This window comes from Natator depressus, chromosome 10, assembly GCF_965152275.1.
Source record: "Natator depressus isolate rNatDep1 chromosome 10, rNatDep2.hap1, whole genome shotgun sequence".
NCBI lineage: Eukaryota > Metazoa > Chordata > Testudines > Cheloniidae > Natator > Natator depressus.
In genome coordinates, this window is record NC_134243.1 from 20,153,157 (window position 1) to 20,173,272 (window position 20,116).

At 40.6% G+C, this 20,116-nt stretch overlaps 2 protein-coding genes across 2 annotated transcripts in view; both read left to right on the top strand.

The window, feature by feature from the left end:
* Positions 1-13,889: 13,889 nt before the first annotated feature.
* Positions 13,890-16,418, top strand: TNFRSF17 (TNF receptor superfamily member 17). The gene is made up of 3 exons (XM_074964620.1): positions 13,890-14,007; positions 14,336-14,482; positions 15,230-16,418. The coding sequence occupies exons 1-3, from the start codon at positions 13,890-13,892 to the stop codon at positions 15,496-15,498; spliced, it is 534 nt and encodes a 177-aa protein (XP_074820721.1). The 3' UTR covers positions 15,499-16,418.
* Positions 16,419-18,393: 1,975 nt separating this feature from the next.
* SNX29 (sorting nexin 29) overlaps positions 18,394-20,116 on the top strand; it is a 441,491-nt gene continuing 439,768 nt past the window's right edge. Inside the window, exon 1 of the mRNA XM_074965421.1 lies at positions 18,394-18,531. Coding sequence (XP_074821522.1) covers positions 18,525-18,531 — 7 coding nt within the window. The 5' untranslated portion in view covers positions 18,394-18,524. The remainder of the gene's footprint in view (positions 18,532-20,116) is intronic.

The window sequence follows — 20,116 nt, forward strand, 5'->3', positions numbered from 1 at the left end:
GAAAATGCAGGACTAACACTGCAGTGCAGTATATTAAAGACCTTGAATACAGAGACTATTTTTATTAGAATATTCTGCTGAAGATAACTTGTTTGTGACTTGCCATGTGCTGAGAATTTCATAGAAAAATAACATTCATTTGTCCCTCACTGTCTCAAACATAATAATATGCTCTGAAATTATGCTGTTTTCTGACAATAGTTTTTATCTCCTCATTCTGAAGCCAAAAGAAAGTGAAATTTAATGATGTAAAGGGGTCATCTTGGCTTCAAATAAGCCCAGGATTCTAATAATCCATTTCATGTCACAGTGACATCAGATGGGTATTTTCAATGCGGCTTGCCTTTTTCGCTAGTTTATTGGGTGTTTTTTAAAATGTAATTTTAAACAAACATTTGAATGTGGATGAAAGTCAAGATGATGAATATATAAGAGTACTCCAGTTTAGAACTGGAAGAAGAGATGCTGGTTAAAAAAAGAACAATAAAAAAAATAGAAGTATTCTTACAAGGAAACACTGAATGCTATTTTCATGGATTTCTCTTTCTGTATCTGTATAATATGTACACCTGCCAACAGTACTTCTATTTTATATTTGTTTCAGGTAGGAACGTTTAGTGAAATCAACAGGAATTTCATGTATGGATGAGTGCAGAATATGCAATAGAGATCCACACTGTGGCGAACATACCAGTTCTGTTCAAAGAACTTTGCCCCCTTTTTGTTTTCTTCTCTTTGTCTAGAATATTAAGCGTTTTCATAGTTGTGGTCACTTACTCAAGAAAGACCAGTACTGAAAGAGTCAGTAATGATGATGTTCTGAACTCCCACTAATGTCAAAGGGATTTCGTTAGCATTATCTAGCGTGAAGCCCTCAGCCCACCCTGCCATCCACTGATCCAGAACTTTGGCAGCTCAAGTGGCATGATGTCCTGCACTGAGAAGGCCAGCAGGACATCTGAACTTTCAACTCTGTGGGTATACTGGCAGATCCTTTGCCATCCCCAACCTGCAGGTGCACAGATTTGCTTCATCAGGATTCCATGGGATTTCTGGGAACAGTCTATGTTTCTCCAAAGGCCATTATGACATCGATCTCCCATCTCCTAAACAGACACTGTAAAATGCATCCGATGAAGTGAGCTGTAGCTCACGAAAGCTTATGCTCAAATAAATTTGTTAGTTTCTAAGGTGCCACAAGTACTCCTTTTCTTTTTGTAAAATCATAGAATTGTAGGACTTAACGGGATCTCAAGAGGTCCTCTAGTCTAGACCCCTGCACTCATGGTAGAACTAAGTAGTGTCTGGACCATCCCTGATAGGTGTTTATCTTACCTGCTTTTAAAAATCTCCAGTGACGGAGATTCCACAACCTTCCTAGACATATTATTCCACTGCTTAACTGTCCTGACAGGAAGTTTTTCCTAGTGTCCAACCTAAACCACCCTTGCTACAATTTAAGCCTATTGCTTCTTTTCCTAGCCTCAGAGGTTAAGGAGAACAATTTTTCTCCCTCCTCTTTATAACAGCCTTTTATGTACTTGAAAACTGTTATGTCCCCTCTCAGTCTTCTCTTCTGCAGACTAAACAAACCCAATTTTTTCAATCTTCCCACATAGATCATGTTTTCTAGACCTTTAATCATTTTAGTTGCTCTCCTCTGGACTATCTCCAATTTCCCCACATCTTTCCAGAAATGTGGCGCCCAGAACTGGACACAATACTCCATTAGCATGTAGTAAAGTGGAAGAATTGCCTCTTGTGTCTTGCTTACAACACTCCTGCTAACACATTCCAGAATGATGTTTGCTTTTTTTTTTGTAAGTGTTACACTGTTGACCCATAGTTAGCTTGTGATCCACTATGACCCCAGATCTCTTTCTGCAGTACTCCTTCCTAAGCAGTCATTTCCTGTTTTGTATGCGCGCAACTGATTGTTCCTTTCTAAGTGGAGTACTTTGCATTTGTCCTTATTGAATTTCATTCCATTTACTTCAGACCATTTCTCCAGTTTGTCTGGATCATTGTGAATTTTAATCTGATCCTCCAAAGCATTTGCAACCCCTCCCAGCTTGGTATCGTCCGCAAACTTTATACGTGTACTCTCTATGCCATTATCTAAATCACTGATGAAGATACTGAAAAGAACCAGACCCAGAACTGATTTCTACAGGACTAGGAATCTATCAGGAATCTATCTGTATCCTGACCCTGGCAGGACAATGCTGCAGAAACTCCATAACCTCAAGGTTACTGAGTTTTCCATCTAAATTTTGCCTTTTCACGGCCCTTCTCACAGGAGGTCATGGTTTAGCCATGAAAGGAACCAAAGAATCTTAATCAGTGCAGGTAATTCTTTTCTTATACATATTAAACTTAAAAGGTGCCCCTGCACCATACAGTATCATTTCTCTTAACTATTGTTAAGTAGTTGGAGGTGAAAACTGGTGGTAGTAATTTCAAATACTAGAATATACATTGTCTGAATGTCCTTTTTTGATTAATTAAAGCTTTAAAATGGAAAATTAGTCTGGCAATAAACTGTTTTAGAGTTATAAGCTTTATTTAAAAAATAGATCAAGAAACTACAAATTAGTAAATTTAACTTTATATTGAAATGGTACCATTTGCATTATGAATATGCTCTTACAAATTTTGTAAGAAGGGATTCATTTTATTCACAACAGGTATTTGCTGTTATCAATTTCTAGAAGCCTTTTAATCAGAAAATCAAAAAAATGTTAAAACTGCATTACCACATTACTTTTTTCAAATTGCATTGGAATGTGTGTAGATTACTGATATATTCATAATTTTGTAATAGAACATGGGAGTTTGAAGATATTATGGTAGGAGTCATTGTAGGATTGAAAGAGCATCTACTTACAGAGATTTAAAACAACCTTATAAGTAAAATTAATTTTCTGTTGATCTACAGCTTACACAGAACAGCAGGAATTGAATAAAGTTGGCAGTCACTAAACATAGAAAAGAAATGGCTCTAGATTATAGGTCTGTTCCTTCACTCCTTACTCATACAGAACTTCTAATCAGACAATGGGAGTTTGTCTGAGTGAAAACTGAGTGAGGACCTCAGGGTTTGGACTTCAGATAAGACACCATCTGCAGTATAATTATTAACAAGTCAGGAGATACAGGTATAACACTGTTAAATGCTGCAGTGTAGATTTACCTACATGCGTCCCTGTAACCAGGGTAAATCTTTAGACTTTTAACTTAGTTCTGAGCTATGGTTAGGCAGCATCCAACTTTTTACATTTTATCTGTGTTGTACCAGATTCAAGGACAACTGTGTTGTAATTGTGTTCTCTGATTTAATAAATAGTTTTAGTGTATAGAATCATAGAATATCAAGGTTGGAAGGGACCTCAGGAGGTCATCTAGTCCAACCCCCTGCTCAAAGCAGGACCAATCCCCAACTAAATCATCCCAGCCAGGGCTTTGTCAAGCCTGGCCTTAAAAACTTCTAAGGAAGGAGATTCCACCACCTCCCTAAGTAACGCATTCCAGTGTTTCACCACCCTCCTAGTGAAATGGTGTTTCCTAATATCCAACCTAGACCTCCCCCTCTGCAACTTGAGACCATTACTCCTCGATCTGTCATCTGCTGCCACTGAGAACGGTCTAGATCCATCCTCTTTGGAACCCCCTTTCAGGTAGTTGAAAGCAGCTATCAAATCCCCCCTCATTCTTCTCATCCGCAGACTAAACAATCCCAGTTCCCTCAGCCTCTCCTCATAAATCGTGTGTTCCAGTCCCCTAATCATTTTGTAGATGAGCCCCAAAGGAGATAATGGAGCTATTTGGATCAACTCACAGTAATGTGGGCCCAGCAACCTTGTCATCTTGTCATTTTAATTTTTTTTTAAATTGCTCAGACCAACAAGTTTTTCAAGATAAAACAGAATAAGGGATAAGACACTGGTGTCCACTCTTGTAGATAACAGTATTTATTTACAAAAAAATTAATAATATAATGCTGGAGATTGGATGAAACCTCACTGCAGTTGAGAAAGAGGGGGCCATCAAGATGAAGGGTCCAAGCTTGGAGGTACAATGATTGTGTTGACAGTTTTTGTTTGGGTTTTGGTGGTTATAAAACAATAATGGGAATTTAGCTATTGAAAGTATAACAGAATCTGTGAAATGCACAGGAATAATGGACTCAGACTTAACAGCTATTAGACCAGACATGCTAACCATGCTAAGGAACAAGAGGTCCAAAACTGAACTCCCTAATTGATCTCAAATGGAGTCAGTGACTGGGGAACATGTACCCATTCGAAATTGAGAAAATTGGGCTTAAAAATTGAATCTCTAGAATTTGAACAAGTCTGTGTAGCTGAGATCGTAGATGAGCTAATTTCATTATGGATTTAATTATGCCTAATAACTGTGTAATAAATGCCAGGAAAGGTGTCCTACAAATTCAGTGTGGGAATTACCTTTAAAGATGTGGCCCAGGTGAAGCAAATGATTTGTAGGCAGTTGGTTTGCAGTGAACAAGTTTGTCCTCCCTCCAGGGGCCCTGAGAAAATCAGTGTCACAGACTGTGCGAAAATTGCAAAAATTTGCCCAATACAATTTATTGTTCCAATGGAGGAGGCAGAAGCAGGCATCCCTGCATGCTGGTCTTGTGCTTAATGGAGCTCATGGGACGTGGCACATCATGCCAAAGCAGGAGTTCAAAGTGATGGCCCCGAACCGCTGTGATTTACTCCAGAGGCTGCAGACTTTTTTCTTTGTGGCTTCTCCCGCGTGGTGCCTGCCTGCGTGAACGCAAAGCTGGCTTACTTGCTGTAGACTCAGCAGCTGGTTTTATGTGAGGCAGCGCTGCTGCTGCTTGGAATACAAACAGCTGTGGCCTCAGCAAGGATCTGGAAGTGCACAGTGGCTGCCAAGTCTTCCCCAAACTGCTGCTCCTACATGATGCCTCTGTGCTTACTGAGCCACACTGAGCATGAGACTGGCACATGTAGATACCTGCTTCTGCCTCCCCACTGTTAGAAAAAATTGCAGCAATTTGGTGGGGGAGGAGGGCAGGTGTCACAGGGTGACACTTGCCCTTCAAAAGGGAGCAGGGCCAATGCACCTGTGCCTCATCAGCTGACCCAAAGAAGCTTTGAAAGAGGGCATCTAGGCCTAGAGAAGAAGAGAGACCAGGTGAGGGAGAGCCCGAGTAGAGTCAGGCTGAGAGCTGGGCTTAAAAGGGGTAGAGAGAGTAGACATGGGTCTCTCCTTGGAATAGGGAGCCGTGGAGAGCTAGGACTGCCAGAGTCTCCTAGGAGAGGAGGCAGTGGGAACCTGAAAAGAAAACTCTGAAGGAGTATCAGCACGACAGCCAGAGTGGCCTGGGAAGGGAGGCAGTGGACACTAGAAAGGAAGAGGGGAAAATTCCACAGGAACTGTCACCCAGGGTGGTTGGAGGAACTGTTTTTGTTGTTTTTGTTTGAGTTTGGACAATAAAACTTCCTAAAAGAGACTGTGGGCATGGTAGTTACAAGGGTACTCGAAGGCCAGGCATGCTTCTACATCCATGATGTGGCTGCAGCTGCTCATGTTCCAAGCAGCCTCCCTTAAAAATGGCTGCCGAGTCCTCAGCAGCTGAGCCAGCTTGACGGGCAGGTGGGCACTGGGTAGGAGAAAGGAAAAGAGGGAGGAAAAAGTCTGCAGCCACCAGAGTAATTGTAATAGTTTGCAGGGAGAGGGGGACTCAGAGGCCAGTTTTATGCAAAGGAATGCAGCAGTGACCTTTTGCTGACTGCATTCCGTGCATAGCCTGTGAAAAGCGCGACTTTACCAGTGCCACTGTCGTTAATTTTCTAAAAAAAATTCTACAGTTTTTCTCAGGGCCCTAATCATAACAGCTACGTGCTGTGGTAGTTTTACAGCACAGGAAAGATGGGGGGTGATCAAGACCTACTTTAAGATCTAGGTTCTTGTGGGAACCTTAGCTGCCAAAGTTCTTGTTGATTTGAAACGGGAACAGATTCCTGTCCATTTGCTGAATGTTTTTGCAAACAGTAAAAAAGGGGAACCACTGTGAATGAATGGGTCTAGTAAATGTTGGAAAAGAAAAATACAAGGCAGAAGGGGGAAATAGTGAGTGCTCAGAGTTTCTATAGGACTTGTTCTAGCCTAGTGCTGTACATAAATGAGAAGCAGAATGGTCTACAAGACTTTCTGGTTTAGAATCAGAAGTAGTTGTACAGCACTGGTCCAGCACAATATAGGTTGTATACAGCACCGGTCCAGCACAAGATGGATCTGGGGGAAAACGGGCCCATTAAACAGCCATCTCCCCGTTTACTAGAAGCAAAGAGGAAACAGGCTTACAAGCCATTGAAAAAATGTATCAAGAAGGGATAATTAACCCTTCAACCTGTCCTTGGGCCTAACCCATAGTTCTGGTTAAGAAAAAAGATGGCAGCACCAGATTGTGTATGTGATGTACCAGATATAGACTGGTTACAGAACTTCTACCCCAGAGAGAGACATCTTTAATGTGCTGTGAGGTATCTTGTATGCTCAGTTAAGTTATGGAGCACATAACCCCACCTACTGGCAGAACCTTATAATGCAATGTAGCATACTATTACAGTTGGACTATAGAAAATTAAATGAATTCTTATCTATTACCACAAATATATGATACGCTGGATGCTGTTGCACGTTCAGTCTGGTTTTCCATACTGGATTGTAAAGATGTGTATTGATGAGTGGGAGTGGATCCAAAGGACAGGAAAAAGACTGCTTTTCACAGCAGGACAAGGCCTGTGGCAATTTTAAGTGATGGCTTTTAGCTTATGTATTGCCAGGCCATGTTTGAGAGTTTTTTAAGAGGGTATTGCAGGGCATGCCTCTCTAGTCCTGTTTGTTTACTTAGTGATATGGTGGTGCATGCTAACCTTTGAACAAGAACTGATAAATTTATAAGTGGTCCGTGATAAGCTTAAGGCTACTAATCTCAAACTGAACCTAAGGAAATGACAGTAGTTTCAAAACAAGGAATTTACCTTCGGCACATAGTGAGGAGGGAGTTTCCACTGACAAAAAGAAAATTGAGGCTGTGTGGAACTGGCCAACGCCTTAGACATTCACACATGTGCAGAGTTTTTTAGGACTCTTATCCTATTATAGAAGCCAGTATTACAAAACCATTGTGTAGGTTGGGTAAGAAAGGGAAACTACTTCAGTGGTCAACAGTGTGTGATTTAGCATTTTCAAAATTGAAAGAAGTTCTTATGGTGGCTCCTGTCTTAGCCTAAACTCCTTTCATATTATACAGATGCTAGTGCTTACTATTTGGGGGGCAGTATTGACATAAGTATTAGAAAGCAAAAGACTTGAAAGGGTGGGGACTTATTACAGTAAGAGTATAAATTCTCTGGAGAGAAATTATTGCACTACCTGAAAGGAACTTCTGTCAGTGGTTAGCTCTATAGAAAATGTTCACCATTATTTGCATTAGAAGAAGATTGTGGTCAGGACATACTATGCATCCCTTCGATGTCTCTTTAGATTCAGGGCAACTTGCCAGGTGGTTGGAAGAATTCTAGGTTGTGATTTCACAGTCACATAGAAGTCTGGGCACAAGCACACTAAGGCTGATGTCTTGTCCAGATGGCCTTCTTGGGAAGCTAATTGCAAACACTACCTTAAGAAGGAGAGAAATTATTTGGTTGTTCAGGAAAATGAGCATGCTCAGAAAGAGATGGCTGTCTCTTCTCTTCCCATAATTTGTAGATGTGCAAATAGTCCTGGTTTATCCACTGGAACAGTAGGTAAGGGGTGGCAGTGCAGAAATGGACTCCAGAGCAGCTAAAAGCTTCTGAAAGAGAGGAGTCTTATCTTTGCATAGTGTGTGATTGGAAAATCAGTTGCCAAAGGCAGCTACCTTAGAATGACATCTACACGGAGCATATCACAGGACACTGTCAGTACCAGGACAAGTAAACGAGACCACCGGTCAGGGAAATAACCTACTTCCTCCCCGACAAACCAAGGGACGCACTCTACCCATGTACCTATTCACTACACCAATACTGACTTGGACTCTAAATACATTCTATGGATGGCATATCCGAGATCACTTATTCACTGACGCTTTAAAAACTCCCGCACCCCAATCTGGGTCTATGCTGGTTATGTACTATGTATGTACCTTGTGAACCTTGTAACTGATACTTGTAATCTCTCATAACTCAAGCCTGACCCCAGATGTACAGTACCTTCCTTCTTAACTTGTGTAAACTTGATTTTAAACATTAGCTTTAATAAAATTTTTAATTCCCTTCACAATTGCACAGTAAAAGGTTTTTGGTCAGAGTGGGAAAATTTGGATCTTAAAGATGAAGCACTGTATAGAAGATGGGAAAAACCTGATATAGGTATTAGCTGGTTTACAAGCTATAATGAAGGAGGTTCTGAGATTGTAATGATTTTAAAAATGATGAAAATTTTAGTGTTGCAAAAGCCTTAGCCAAGCTAAGAGAAAATGCAAGACATGAATATTGATTAAGTGCTTGGGTCCAAAGGGATAACAATAACTTCATAATGAAATCTCTCTGAGACTTTATCTTCTCCACAGCATGCATGCGGTAATGTTAGAATATGCAATTTAAGGAAAATTGGGTCAAGCATGTAGCTATGTTTTATAGCAGCGGTTCTCAACCAGGGGTACGTAGAGGTCATCTAGATATTTGCCTACTTTTACAACAGGCTACATAAAAAGCCATAAAAAGCACTAATGAAGTCAGTACAAACTAAAATTTCATACAGACAATGACTTGTTTATACTGCTTTATATACTATATTATACGTTAATGTAATGTGCATATACGCACTGTATTAATCATGCATTTTATGTCATTTACTAATGCATGGATCAGTATTCACATTGCGCTCCCTGTCAGTACCTGGCCCAGCAGACCAAATTTGGTGATGAATCCTTGTCATGTGCCACTTGAGGCACATTGTGCATATGTTAAGACAGAGGTAGGCAACCTCTGGCATGCGTGCCAAAGGCAGAATGTGAGCTGATTTTCAGTGGCACTCACACTGCCCGGTCCTAGTCACCGGTCCGGGGTGCTCTGCATTTTAATTTAATTTTAAGTGAAGCTTCTTATACATTTTAAAAACCTTATTTACTTTACATACAACAATAGTTTAGTTATATATTAAAGACTTATAGACAGAGACCTTCTAAAAATGTTAAAATGTATTACTGGCATGCGAAACCTTAAATTAGAGTGAATAAATTAAGACTCGGCACACCACTTCTGAAAGGTTGCTGACCCCTGTGTTAAGAAAATGCATGCAAGCATGTTAATGAGGTTGAAGTTGTCATGGTGTGTATGCAGTTGCGATGTGAAAATGGATAGATTTTTAAAACAAGGAGCTAGAAATGGCAATAGTGGGGACAGTGAAAATGGTAAGAAATTGAAAATGACTGAAAAAAAATATAATCAGTTCAGCAAGCAATATATTGTTTTGGATTCACATCTCTGCATATAGTGATCCACCTCAACCTCTGTGTTCCTTTGCGGAGAAATTCTATCAAATAACAGTATGAAACCAGTGCATTTGCAATGATCTTTGAAGACAAAACACCCTGTGCATGCAGGTAAGACAGAAGAATTTTTTCAAAGAAAGTTTTCTGAGTTCCAGACTTAGCAGCTTAAAATGAAAAAAGCTTCAAGTATTTCTACAAAACCACTTGAAGCTTCATATGCTGTCTCTCTTCTTGTAGCAAAATCAAAGAAGCTGTACACAATTTCAGAAGATCTTATTCTGCCTGCTGCTATGGTGCTTGCAGAAAACATGCTTGATTAAAAAAGCAGCTGATACTCTCAAGAAAGTACCCTTATCAAATGACAGTGTGTGTTGTAGAATTGAAAATATACCTTAGGATATTGTCTCTCCACTTGTAGAGAAACATAAAAAGGCAAAAAGATTTGCCTTTCCACTTGATGAGTCCACCTATATTAGTGGAGAAGCTCAGCTGATTGCTTATGTTCGCGGGTTTCTTTCCGATCATTCATCCCCTCTTGCCTCTGTGTTTGACAATACTGTGTGGTTAGCTCAACTTGCCTACTTCACAGATATATTTAGCAATCTGAATGATCTAAATTTATCCATGCAAGGCCGTGACACTAACATTCTGAATCTCTATGACAACTTCAATCTCATTAATGTGCTTGCATCCATTAGTAAATGACATAAAATGCATGTCTAATACAGTGTGTATACGCATGTTATACTTCCATATAATATAGTATATAGAGCAGTATAAACAAGTCATTGTCTTTATGAAATTTTAGTTTGTACTGACTTAGCTGGTGCTTTTTATGTAGCCTGTTGTAAAACTGGGCAAATATCTAGATGAGCTGATGTTCCCCTTGGAAGACCTTTGCATACCCCGAGAGGTATGCATGCCCCTGGTTGAAAACCACTGATCTAGATGGATACAGGGTGGGTCAGGGTGAGAAAGGTACCCATTTGTAACCAGTTTCAGATGCAGGGGATTCCTTATTTCAATTACAGTTTTGTTCTAGGTTGTTTATCTAGTGTAAACGTCAAGATAATTTCAGGCCAACATTTTAAAAACAGATTTTGGGAGCTTTAATTATTGGGTGCCCTAGATAACTCCACAATCAGAAGCACTCAGAATCAGTGGCCACTTTTGAAGGTGTGTCTGCATATTTGGAATAGGTTGGGGGTACAAGTATTTTGCTCAAATACATCCAGGTCTATTGCCTTGAGTGACTCCAGTGTCCACGTGGACATTGGATTTTCTGGACTGACCTGAAATCTCATGTATGCAGTGTTGTTGTAGCTGTGTTGGCACCAGGATATTAGAGAGACAAAGTGGGTGAGGTGATACCTTTTATTGGGTCAACTTCTATTTGTGACAGAGACAAGCTTTTGAACTTACACAGAGGTCTTCTTTGAGTCTGGGAAACTACTCTGAGTTAGTTTCCCAGACCTGAAGAGCTCTGTGTAAGCTCAAAAAATTTTGTCTGTCTCAGCAACAGAAGTTGGTTCAATAAAATATATTACTTCACCCTCCTTGTCTCTTTGAAAGCTCATGGTCATTATTGAGAACCATGGGCTTATCCCCAGTGAATTAAGGCCCTTCACATACAACCGGGAACACTTCATATCTTGTGTATTTGACAGAATTAGTGACTCAGGGATAAAAGTGACCCAGGCCAGATCATTGCTTCCTTATGTTTGAGGTGAGGAGTCACCTTTGCTCCCACTAGGGAAGACGGGAATATTTAATTGTGTGCTATGGAGGCTGCTGGACCTGCTTTAGTTTCAGGATTATTAGGGAGAATGACCTGCTGCTGAATTCTCTCAAGGCTTGCATTTGTGAACCATTCATGTAAAGAATTACAAAACATCTTTATGATGACTTATTAAAATGAAAAGCTAAATGATGCTGCCCAAGCACTGGTGTGGTGGGATACGTAGAAAGCGGGCAGGAGAGTATACAGGTTCCCATCTATCCTTCAGTATGAATGTATTCTGTATACACAGAAACTTTTATCACAGTTTGTAGCTGCAATAATGAATTATTATAAGTATTTAAAAAAGGGAATATTATAGCCAAATCATAATAATTGCTATTAGTTCCCAAGAAGAGAATTGAGTATCAGTATATGCAGGTGAATTAATGATAAGACACAGGGATTGAATTAAGTGGCAGACCACAATTTTATTAATTTGACACCAGGAAGTGTTCTATACACCCCATACAGTTTCACACGCCAACCATTTAATTATGTCTAGTGTGGGGATACAAGGCTTTACTATTTAATCAATAACTTGGGGTAGACCCTCCTTGGCCAAACCCCAAAACTCACCTCACTTCTGAATCCTCTTGCCCTCTGTCTTGCATTTACAGCACTAGGGCATACACCAGACCTGTAACCAGTCCCTTGGGAGTGACCCCCTTTAGTGTGCCAGACCCCAAGTGTCCACACAGTTCCACAGGGAAACGTCTGTGGCTCTACAACTCTGAAACAAGGCCTTCAGGTGCCAGCAATCCTTGTCTCTCTCCATGGCTCCCTGGAGCAGATCCAGCCAAACCAGACTCCTTCAGGAGATTTGTAGCAAACTCCTTCAGGGCACAATGCTCTCAGTAAGTATTTGCAGTGACACCAGGCAGGTTAACAATTTGTTAATCACCTGGTCTACAGAATCTGAAAGTCCTTAGGTTATCAGAGGAGCAAAGGTTAAGACAGAGTTCAGAGAGACTAAAGCCAGGGCTCCCTTGAACCAAGCTGCTGTAGAAACCATCTTTGCTTCATTTCTCTGTCTCTCCCATTGTCTTATTCCTAGGCCAGAGCCTGTGTCTCTGAGCATTCAGCTCATAACACAGCCACCTTTTCTTATCTTAGTTCTCTGGACACAACTGTGCTATATTCACATGTTCAGCTGCCTCTACAACTAGATGTTAATTTTCAGTCACGGGGGTTCCATTTGTCTATGTGTTGATCCATTCAAATGTGTTGATTCCCGCCCAGACAATCCAGCCACTATATGTTGCAAATACCTAGCTGGATCTTTCATGTCCTAGCAAGAAAATGAATTCTTTCCCCCCAACGTGTAGCAGTGCCAACGTGGTAGGTAGAGAGTCACAAAGAGCTCATAAAAACATTACAGAAAATGTCCACATTTATCACACCCTCCCCCTGTGGTGGGGGGATCAAGGATAGCAAGGAGGGATCTCAGTCCATGACAATGTCAGGTTTCCACTTCTCCAGTAGACACAAAGTCAACCAGTGAAGTCCTAGGCCTCATTTACCTGGGAATTGGCCCTTTTAGCATTTATCCATGCTGGACACTAGCTGCAACTTGCAATGAGCTAAACAGTCATCATAAACTTCCTATTATTACACTTTCAAGTCCTGTTCCTTTCAATGCTACTTTGCCTCCATGATACTGCAAAGAAAGTGAAAAAACAAACAAAAACAGCAGACCGTGGCCAGTTTGGGCCAATGGGAAAAATTCCATCCTGACCCCAAAACAGCAATAGGTCAGATCTGCAGCATCGAAAAACTGCAAGTAAGGAGAGGAAGGGCAGGGCAGCTTGAAAAGCTAAGGAGGAGTTTAAAAATGTGGCATGGAAGGGAACTTGAGAAACAATCAGCCCGCCCACCTCCCAAGCCTAGCCAATGGGAGGCAGAGGATCTGAGAGGAGGAGAGGTACAGCACCTGCCTCACCAAGCATGCATTCTGCGGGTGTGACTTTGTCACCTTCTCTATCCACTAGACAGTCCTCTTTTTTCTCCTCTATTCATCAACAATACAGCATGTTGTTTGGTGGTTACAATGGAACAGAAAAGAATAAAAATTAAATCAATACTTCCTGGAGAAGTTTGCAGGCTAGAATGAGATATAATTGGTATGGATCCATAACTTTGAGAGAGAGAATACAACAAACTCCTGAAGACAGGGACTAACTGTTAATGAAAATGCTTGTTTGGGAATCCTGAGACTTTTTCTACAGTCTGTAGTGTTTAGCACCTGCTTGAGAAATGCCCTCTATAAATAATCAGTTTCTGTTTCAGACAGAATTTACATTGAAAATTACTTCCATCCAGCTGGACGGTCCTTCTAGAAACTTGAATCTGCAGTTGCTATTCAAATGAGCAGCCAGAGTCCCTTGAGAGGCCTCAGGTGAAATCCCTATTATTTAATATACTCTTTTTAAGAAGAACCTTGATATTTAGCTGCTGTTGCTGGCCACACTTACTACTGTTTGTACAAAGTGAGAAGTGGAAACATTCTTCCTCCTTAGCTTGTCCTTACTCTTTAACCATTTCTGTGGCTTCCTAGTTCACTAATTACTGACCCTGATGGCTCAACATTGCTTCAAAAATGAGTATTTTGACAGCTTGCTGCAATCTTGTATACCCTGTCACCTTCGATGTTCCAGTAAGCCACCTTTTTCATGTCAGAGCTATTGTAATGAGAGTAAGTACCAATTCTGTAACATTATTTGTTTGTGCTGTGCATTTTCACATTTGTACTTTGCATTGATTCTAAACATAAAACATGAAGAATGACACTAAAGTTTACGAGACCAAGTATAAAATCTGTACAAGATTGAAGACCTAAACACAGTATTCTATATATCAAATGAACTATGTTAGGAAAAGTAAATGTTTCAAGCTACCTAGCTGTCACTCACCAGAAAAAGAAATTATTCCTTAGAGATGTGAGAGGCTTATAGATTAGGCCATGTATTTATTAATTGCTTGTTGTTTTTAATGTACATAATATGTCTCCTTTATTTTAAAAGGTACTACAGGTCAAATAAAAGTATCAGATGGAATTCTTTGGATCGGTTTGGGAATAGGAGTGATTTTAACATTCACAGTGTTCATAGTAATGGTCTTGTTTAAAAGGAGGCACCCAAAACAATCAAAGGAAGAACTGAAAAACACAGGTACAAAATATGATTGTCAAGAAATACAATTCTTTGTAAAATATTTTCAGATTGTTGTGAATTTCCACTATGTTCTTTGAATTTATAATTTTTAGTCTAGCCTACATCACCAGATTCGGATAGTTTTACTCATGTTGGAGAGTACATTATTCCACAAATAGACGCACTAAAGTCAATGGGACTAACTGTGGAAAAAAGTACTTTCCAACATGGGTAAGGATATCATATTATAGCCAATAGTAGTTAGGAGCTCTCTGGTCTTGGCTAGAGAGTCATACTTGTTTTTTAATTCCAATATATTTTTTTAACTTGCTTATCCTATTTTGCATTGGAAAATTGCTATAAACTCTTAACAGAATTTCTTTATCAAGGCCCAGTCCTTCCTGCCATTGAAGTCAAAAAGGAATTTTACTTGGCGGGAGAATAAAGATGGAAGATTAGCCTCGCAGCTTGTAAAGTGTAAATTGACTTGATTCAACCCTGTAGCCTCTCAAAGCCATATATAAAGTATATTTTCCCTATGGCAGCAAAGAATTAATTTTTGACCTTTTCATATCCATAGATATTTACAGCAAAGATGCTTCTGTTAATTTTATTTATATATATGATAGTAAATATATAATAGATTCCATAGATGCCCATCCTAAATTTGAGAGCGGGGGCACGTTCAGTAGATTCTATGACTTGAACTTTACTGACTGAGATAGCATGCCACGTGAACTAAAATATCTTTTCATATCTTCACAGAGTCTGCAGTGGAGCTGAATGTTATACTCAAGGCTGATATTGAGACCAGTGTGAATGCAGATATAATTGGAGATTCCCTCCAAAGTGAAGCATCACTGACGTATTCAGTGGAGGAATGCCCTTGCGGGGACTGTGGCTTGGTGAAACTCCAAACTGGCTTTGATACTTCATTCCCATTACCAGCCACAGAGGAAGGAGCTACTGTTCTGGTTACCACAAAGACTTCTGAATATTGCAGCTATATTCCAGATGCTATAATGACTCTGTGATAGGGAGATTGATTATTATGTAGTAAAAAATGCTTCAATCAATTCATCCAGTATAGGTATACTCATAAATCTTATTATTTGCTGTCAGTAGAGAAGGATAGTACATGTGGTTTCTTTATAGCTCTTGCATTTAACTTTCATTGGTATTATATTATTTCTAATTTTAGTCTCTCTTGGGAGCTATTTACTGGAACTTATAAGCTATAAGAACCTCTATTCAGGGAAAACTTTTCTGCACTATCATTAAAGACTATATTTACTAGTCAAAAGGTTGGATGTGCATAAATGCCATCAATAAGCAAGCTCAAATGTATATTTAATAACTATGTCACAAAAATAAATCTTGTACCAAAATGTTTTTGTACCAAAACGTAGTACTAAGAGGTGCAAAAGAAAAGGAGGGGAGGAAAAAAAAAAAAAAAGGTGTGTAGCATCATTTTGCTACCACTTCAGAGATCCAGGTTCTGAGACTTTGGGGCCCAATGAAAATGGGAATGCTTGCCAAGGAAGTGCTCCAGTATTGGATATATTTATAGAATATGTAATTATACCCAGTTAAGATACCTCACAGCTGCTATAGTGGAAGAAGAGATGGTATTGCAAAGCCTCTAATTGCCAATCTGGTTTCTGATAGTAGAGGAGGGCTTTCTTATATGGATCAAACATTTTCAAAAAATATTTAGCAGGGATTTACTCGTAGTGTCAACTAGCTACATGCAAAAAATTCAATCTAAAGTTAGGCATGCATACGCACCTAAATAGGTGTTCTGGTTTTCATAACTGCTGAGCACTTGCAGTTCCCATTGAAGTCAATAAAGGCTGTTGGTGCTCAGCAATAATCACCTTTGTACTACTAGAGCACCGTCCATCCAAGGATCTCAGAGTGAAGGAACAATCATGAGTGAATTAAGACTCATAACACAAGAATAACCCACATCTTTAAGACGGGGAAATTGAGGAACTGAAAGGAAAAAGATTACGAAACTTGCTGAACATCACACTCTGCACCTCTGACACACAGGCCACATATTTAGGCGTCTAATTATGGATTTAGATGCCTAACTCTGGCTACACAAGTCTGAAAATTTTGGCCAAGCCATACATCATGGGAATCTAAATAAGATGTACTGTAACTGTTTCTATTATAACAATTGCATTAATCTTCATTTGTGCTTGGGACCTGTTCAAGTCCTTGGATCTATGCATGCATATATAGCCCTTAATCAAAGAAAGTAGATGTTATTCTTATTTGTTTTGCTACCTAGTTTTCCCAATTACTTTTGTAGTTATTCTTGGTGCTGTGTATTTTGAAACATCAACAATTTGGGATTATTTTTGGTTAAATGATACTTGACACCTGTATTTGAAAGTTTTAAATATTTTATTTTTCACTAGTTCAATCCATCTTTCATTTATATATGGTATTTCTCATTTCAAATTATTATTCTGAAGATACAGCTCTTTGGTCTGAAACAATTATCTGCACATGCAAAGAATCATGAAGGGAAGTTGCTTTATGAAGCACATTAGAGAAGAAATACTTCAGAAGCTTCCAAATTACCACAGGACTACATCTATTGTAGATGTTCACATTTGGATGATTATGCTTCTAAGAGTAGAATGGCTTGGAGTTCAAGTGCTGGTTCATGCTGCTCAGGCTAGATAGGCCTGAACTGTGAGATGTGGATGTAGGTTTCTACTTTAGTTCCATCAGAAGGGGCTGGTCCCCAAGAAATTAAGTTCAGCTCATGTTCAGGAGTGAAAAAAGGTTCACAGTTGATAATCTGGTTTGTTTTTTGTTCACCTTACAAAAAACAAAACAAAACAAATGCATGATGAAAAGTTTGCATGGATACCCCAGTTCTCCCCAAGTTGGAGTTGCTAGTACAATCTGGACCTTGCCTTTTGCTTTCTGACAGCACCACCTCTCCTTTTCCTTGATTGCCTCTGTTTCTTTAACCCAGGTAATTAGTTAGCAGAGAAAACTGGACCTGACTCTCCCACTGAAGTGGTTATTACTCTGCTTCCAAATGCCCCGCTCTGCTGTTTTAGAGTAGCAGCCATGTTAGTCTGAATCTGCAAAAAAGAACAGGAGTACTTGTGGCATCTTAGAGATTAACAAATTTATTAGAATGTAAATTTTCTTGGGCTACAGCCCACTTCATCGGATGCATAGAATGGAACATATAGTAAGATTTTTTTTAATATATATATACACATACACACACGCACACATACAGAGAAGGTGGAAGTTGCCATACAAACTGTAAGAGGCTTAAGATGAGCTATTATCAGCAGGAGGAAAAAAAAAAAACTTTTGTAGTGATAATCAAGATGGCCCATTTAGATAGTTGACAAGAAAGTGTGAGGATACTTAACATGGGGAAATAGATTCAATATGGGTAATGACCCAGCCACTCCCAGTCTCTATTCAAACCCAAGTTAATGGCAGCTAGTTTGCATATTAATTCAAGCTCAGCAGTTTCTCCTTGGAGTCTGTTTTTGAAGCTTTTCTGTTGCAGACTTGCCACCCTTAAATCTTTTACTGAGTGGCCAGACAGGCTGAAGTGTTCTCCTACCGGTTTTTGTGCATCCTTAGCAGCCCTCTGCTTCCCCAAACTACTCTGAGCGCGGCGCCTAGCAACAGCCAGAGGCTGAACAGGGGGCTTCCCACAATGAGCGGGGCCGAGAAGAGCCAGCCCTCGAGCTAGCCAAAGAGCCGCCCACCAGGGGAGGGGCCATCGCAGGACCCCGCCGTGAGAGCGCCCTGCGGAAGGCCAGGCTGCTCTCAGCGCTCCCGCTCGGCGGTTGGTGAACCGCACGCGGCGAGGGGGGGAAGGGAATGTCGGAGCTGTCTCTCTCGCGTCCTTAGGCTCCAGTATTTACCTTCCGGGTCGGCGGGGCTTCGGTTCCGGGGCGGGGTGTCCGCTCTGTGTGTCCCCAGCCCGGCTTCGCTCTGTGGAGCTGTCTCCGCGGGAGCAGGGGGGCTAGCTGCAGTACCGGGGAGGGACCGGACTCCGGGCATCATGAGCGGTGAGTGCCCGCCCGAGTCCGCGGGGAGGGAGGCGCAGGCTGTGTCGCAGCCCCCCGGCTGAGTCGCGGCCTCCCCCCTCCCGCTATCCCCACTCTCTGTGGCGCTGCCTGGCTGCTGGGGGTCATGGCGCGCCCCGTGCCAGCCGGTGCTAAGGGCCGATTTAGGCTGGCGGCTCCCGCTGGGGGCAGGCTGACGTGCCGGAGAGGTAACCTAGCCCCTGGGCGCTGGAGAGGTGGCCCCTCCTACTCCGGATCCCTGAATGAGGCGCAGCTCTCCTCCTCCCCCTTCATTTTTACTGTGTGAAGCTCAGTCCTCTAGCAACGTGTGAAACCCCAGACCCTGCAGCGCTGAACCCCTGAGAGCCACCGGACTGTAAACACCTGTAAAGCCGACTGCTTTGAAATCAAAGTTGCCTGAACTGAGCAAAGTGCAGAAAGTAAACAGAGCATAAATAACGTAATATTCTTACTTAATACACTGAGATGTGGTTAGTAACCTGAACAAAGAAGCGTGTTTGCTGATGTGATTTTTTTTTTAAGTGACAATATGAAACCTCCATCTGCTATTCCTGAAATACACACACCAGTTCTGGACCTATTGTGTTTTTCTTTCTACCCTAAATTAACTGCAGGGTATTTAAGGTGAAGTGAGGCAAGATGTTGTTCACTGAATCTTAAGATTACAGCGAGAGAGGAAGAATTGTACAGTTTTGCCCAGGCCTCAGTTTTTCTTGAACTGACTATTTATCTAATAAATATTGGATCTAGGGCAATACTATCCTTGCAGGGGTGGAGGGAGGGGGGGGAGAATCAGCATGGAGGCTAATTTCTGAGGTGGAGGGAAGGGTGAGTATTGGTCACACAAGTTGAAGTACCAGGACTGGTAGTAACTGTTAACAATAGTTCTCTTCAAATGGGATTTTACATGAGCAATCCTTTAAATATAATTTTCAAAATGCAGATTGACACATTCTGCATTCAAATAGAGAGATAACTTAGTTGTAAAAATTGACTTGAAATAAGGCTTGTCAGAGTTGCTCATAAAACACAAATAGCATGCTGAGGGAAATCATCCCCGACCCCGAGACTGTCCTTTTTTCTGCTGCAGTGAATTGGGAATTAGGTCCTGGGTTCTGTTCTAACTCTACTGCTAAAATGTTTAACCTCTGTTGATGAAAGGTGCAATTTTAACATTTAAAGTATTAACTGAGGCAGCTAAACCCCATGTGGATTCATGAATTATATTGGCTACGAAAGAGAAACTATACAACAGATGAAAGTGAAAGCATCTTCCTAACATTTTCTCTGGGTATATCTGGCATTTGTATTTAGAAAAGTTATTTATCAAAATAATTTTGGCTTGAAAGGAGATGAAAAAGATGATCATAGACCCAAAGGGAAAATTATTAGTATTTTGTGAAATGCAGGTAACATTCAGACTTTCAAAACACAAAAAATCTTTTCTCAGATGTTCAGCTTCATTTCAAGTTTTGCCACTATATTCATTTATACTTCGAAACTACCCTCGTAACCTCAAGTGGCCTGCATCTGCTTTTTAGTTGTGGTTCCAGTCCTGCAGTGAGCT

Excerpts from the sequence above, each read along its gene's own strand:
- TNFRSF17 (XM_074964620.1), top strand. The coding sequence starts at position 13,890 with ATGGCTCAACATTGCTTCAAAAATGAGTATTTTGACAGCTTGCTGCAA. Across the intron at positions 14,008-14,335 it reads TCAGAGCTATTGTAATGAGA|GTACTACAGGTCAAATAAAA; the intron begins GTAAGTACCAAT and ends TTATTTTAAAAG. Across the intron at positions 14,483-15,229 it reads GGAAGAACTGAAAAACACAG|AGTCTGCAGTGGAGCTGAAT; the intron begins GTACAAAATATG and ends ATATCTTCACAG.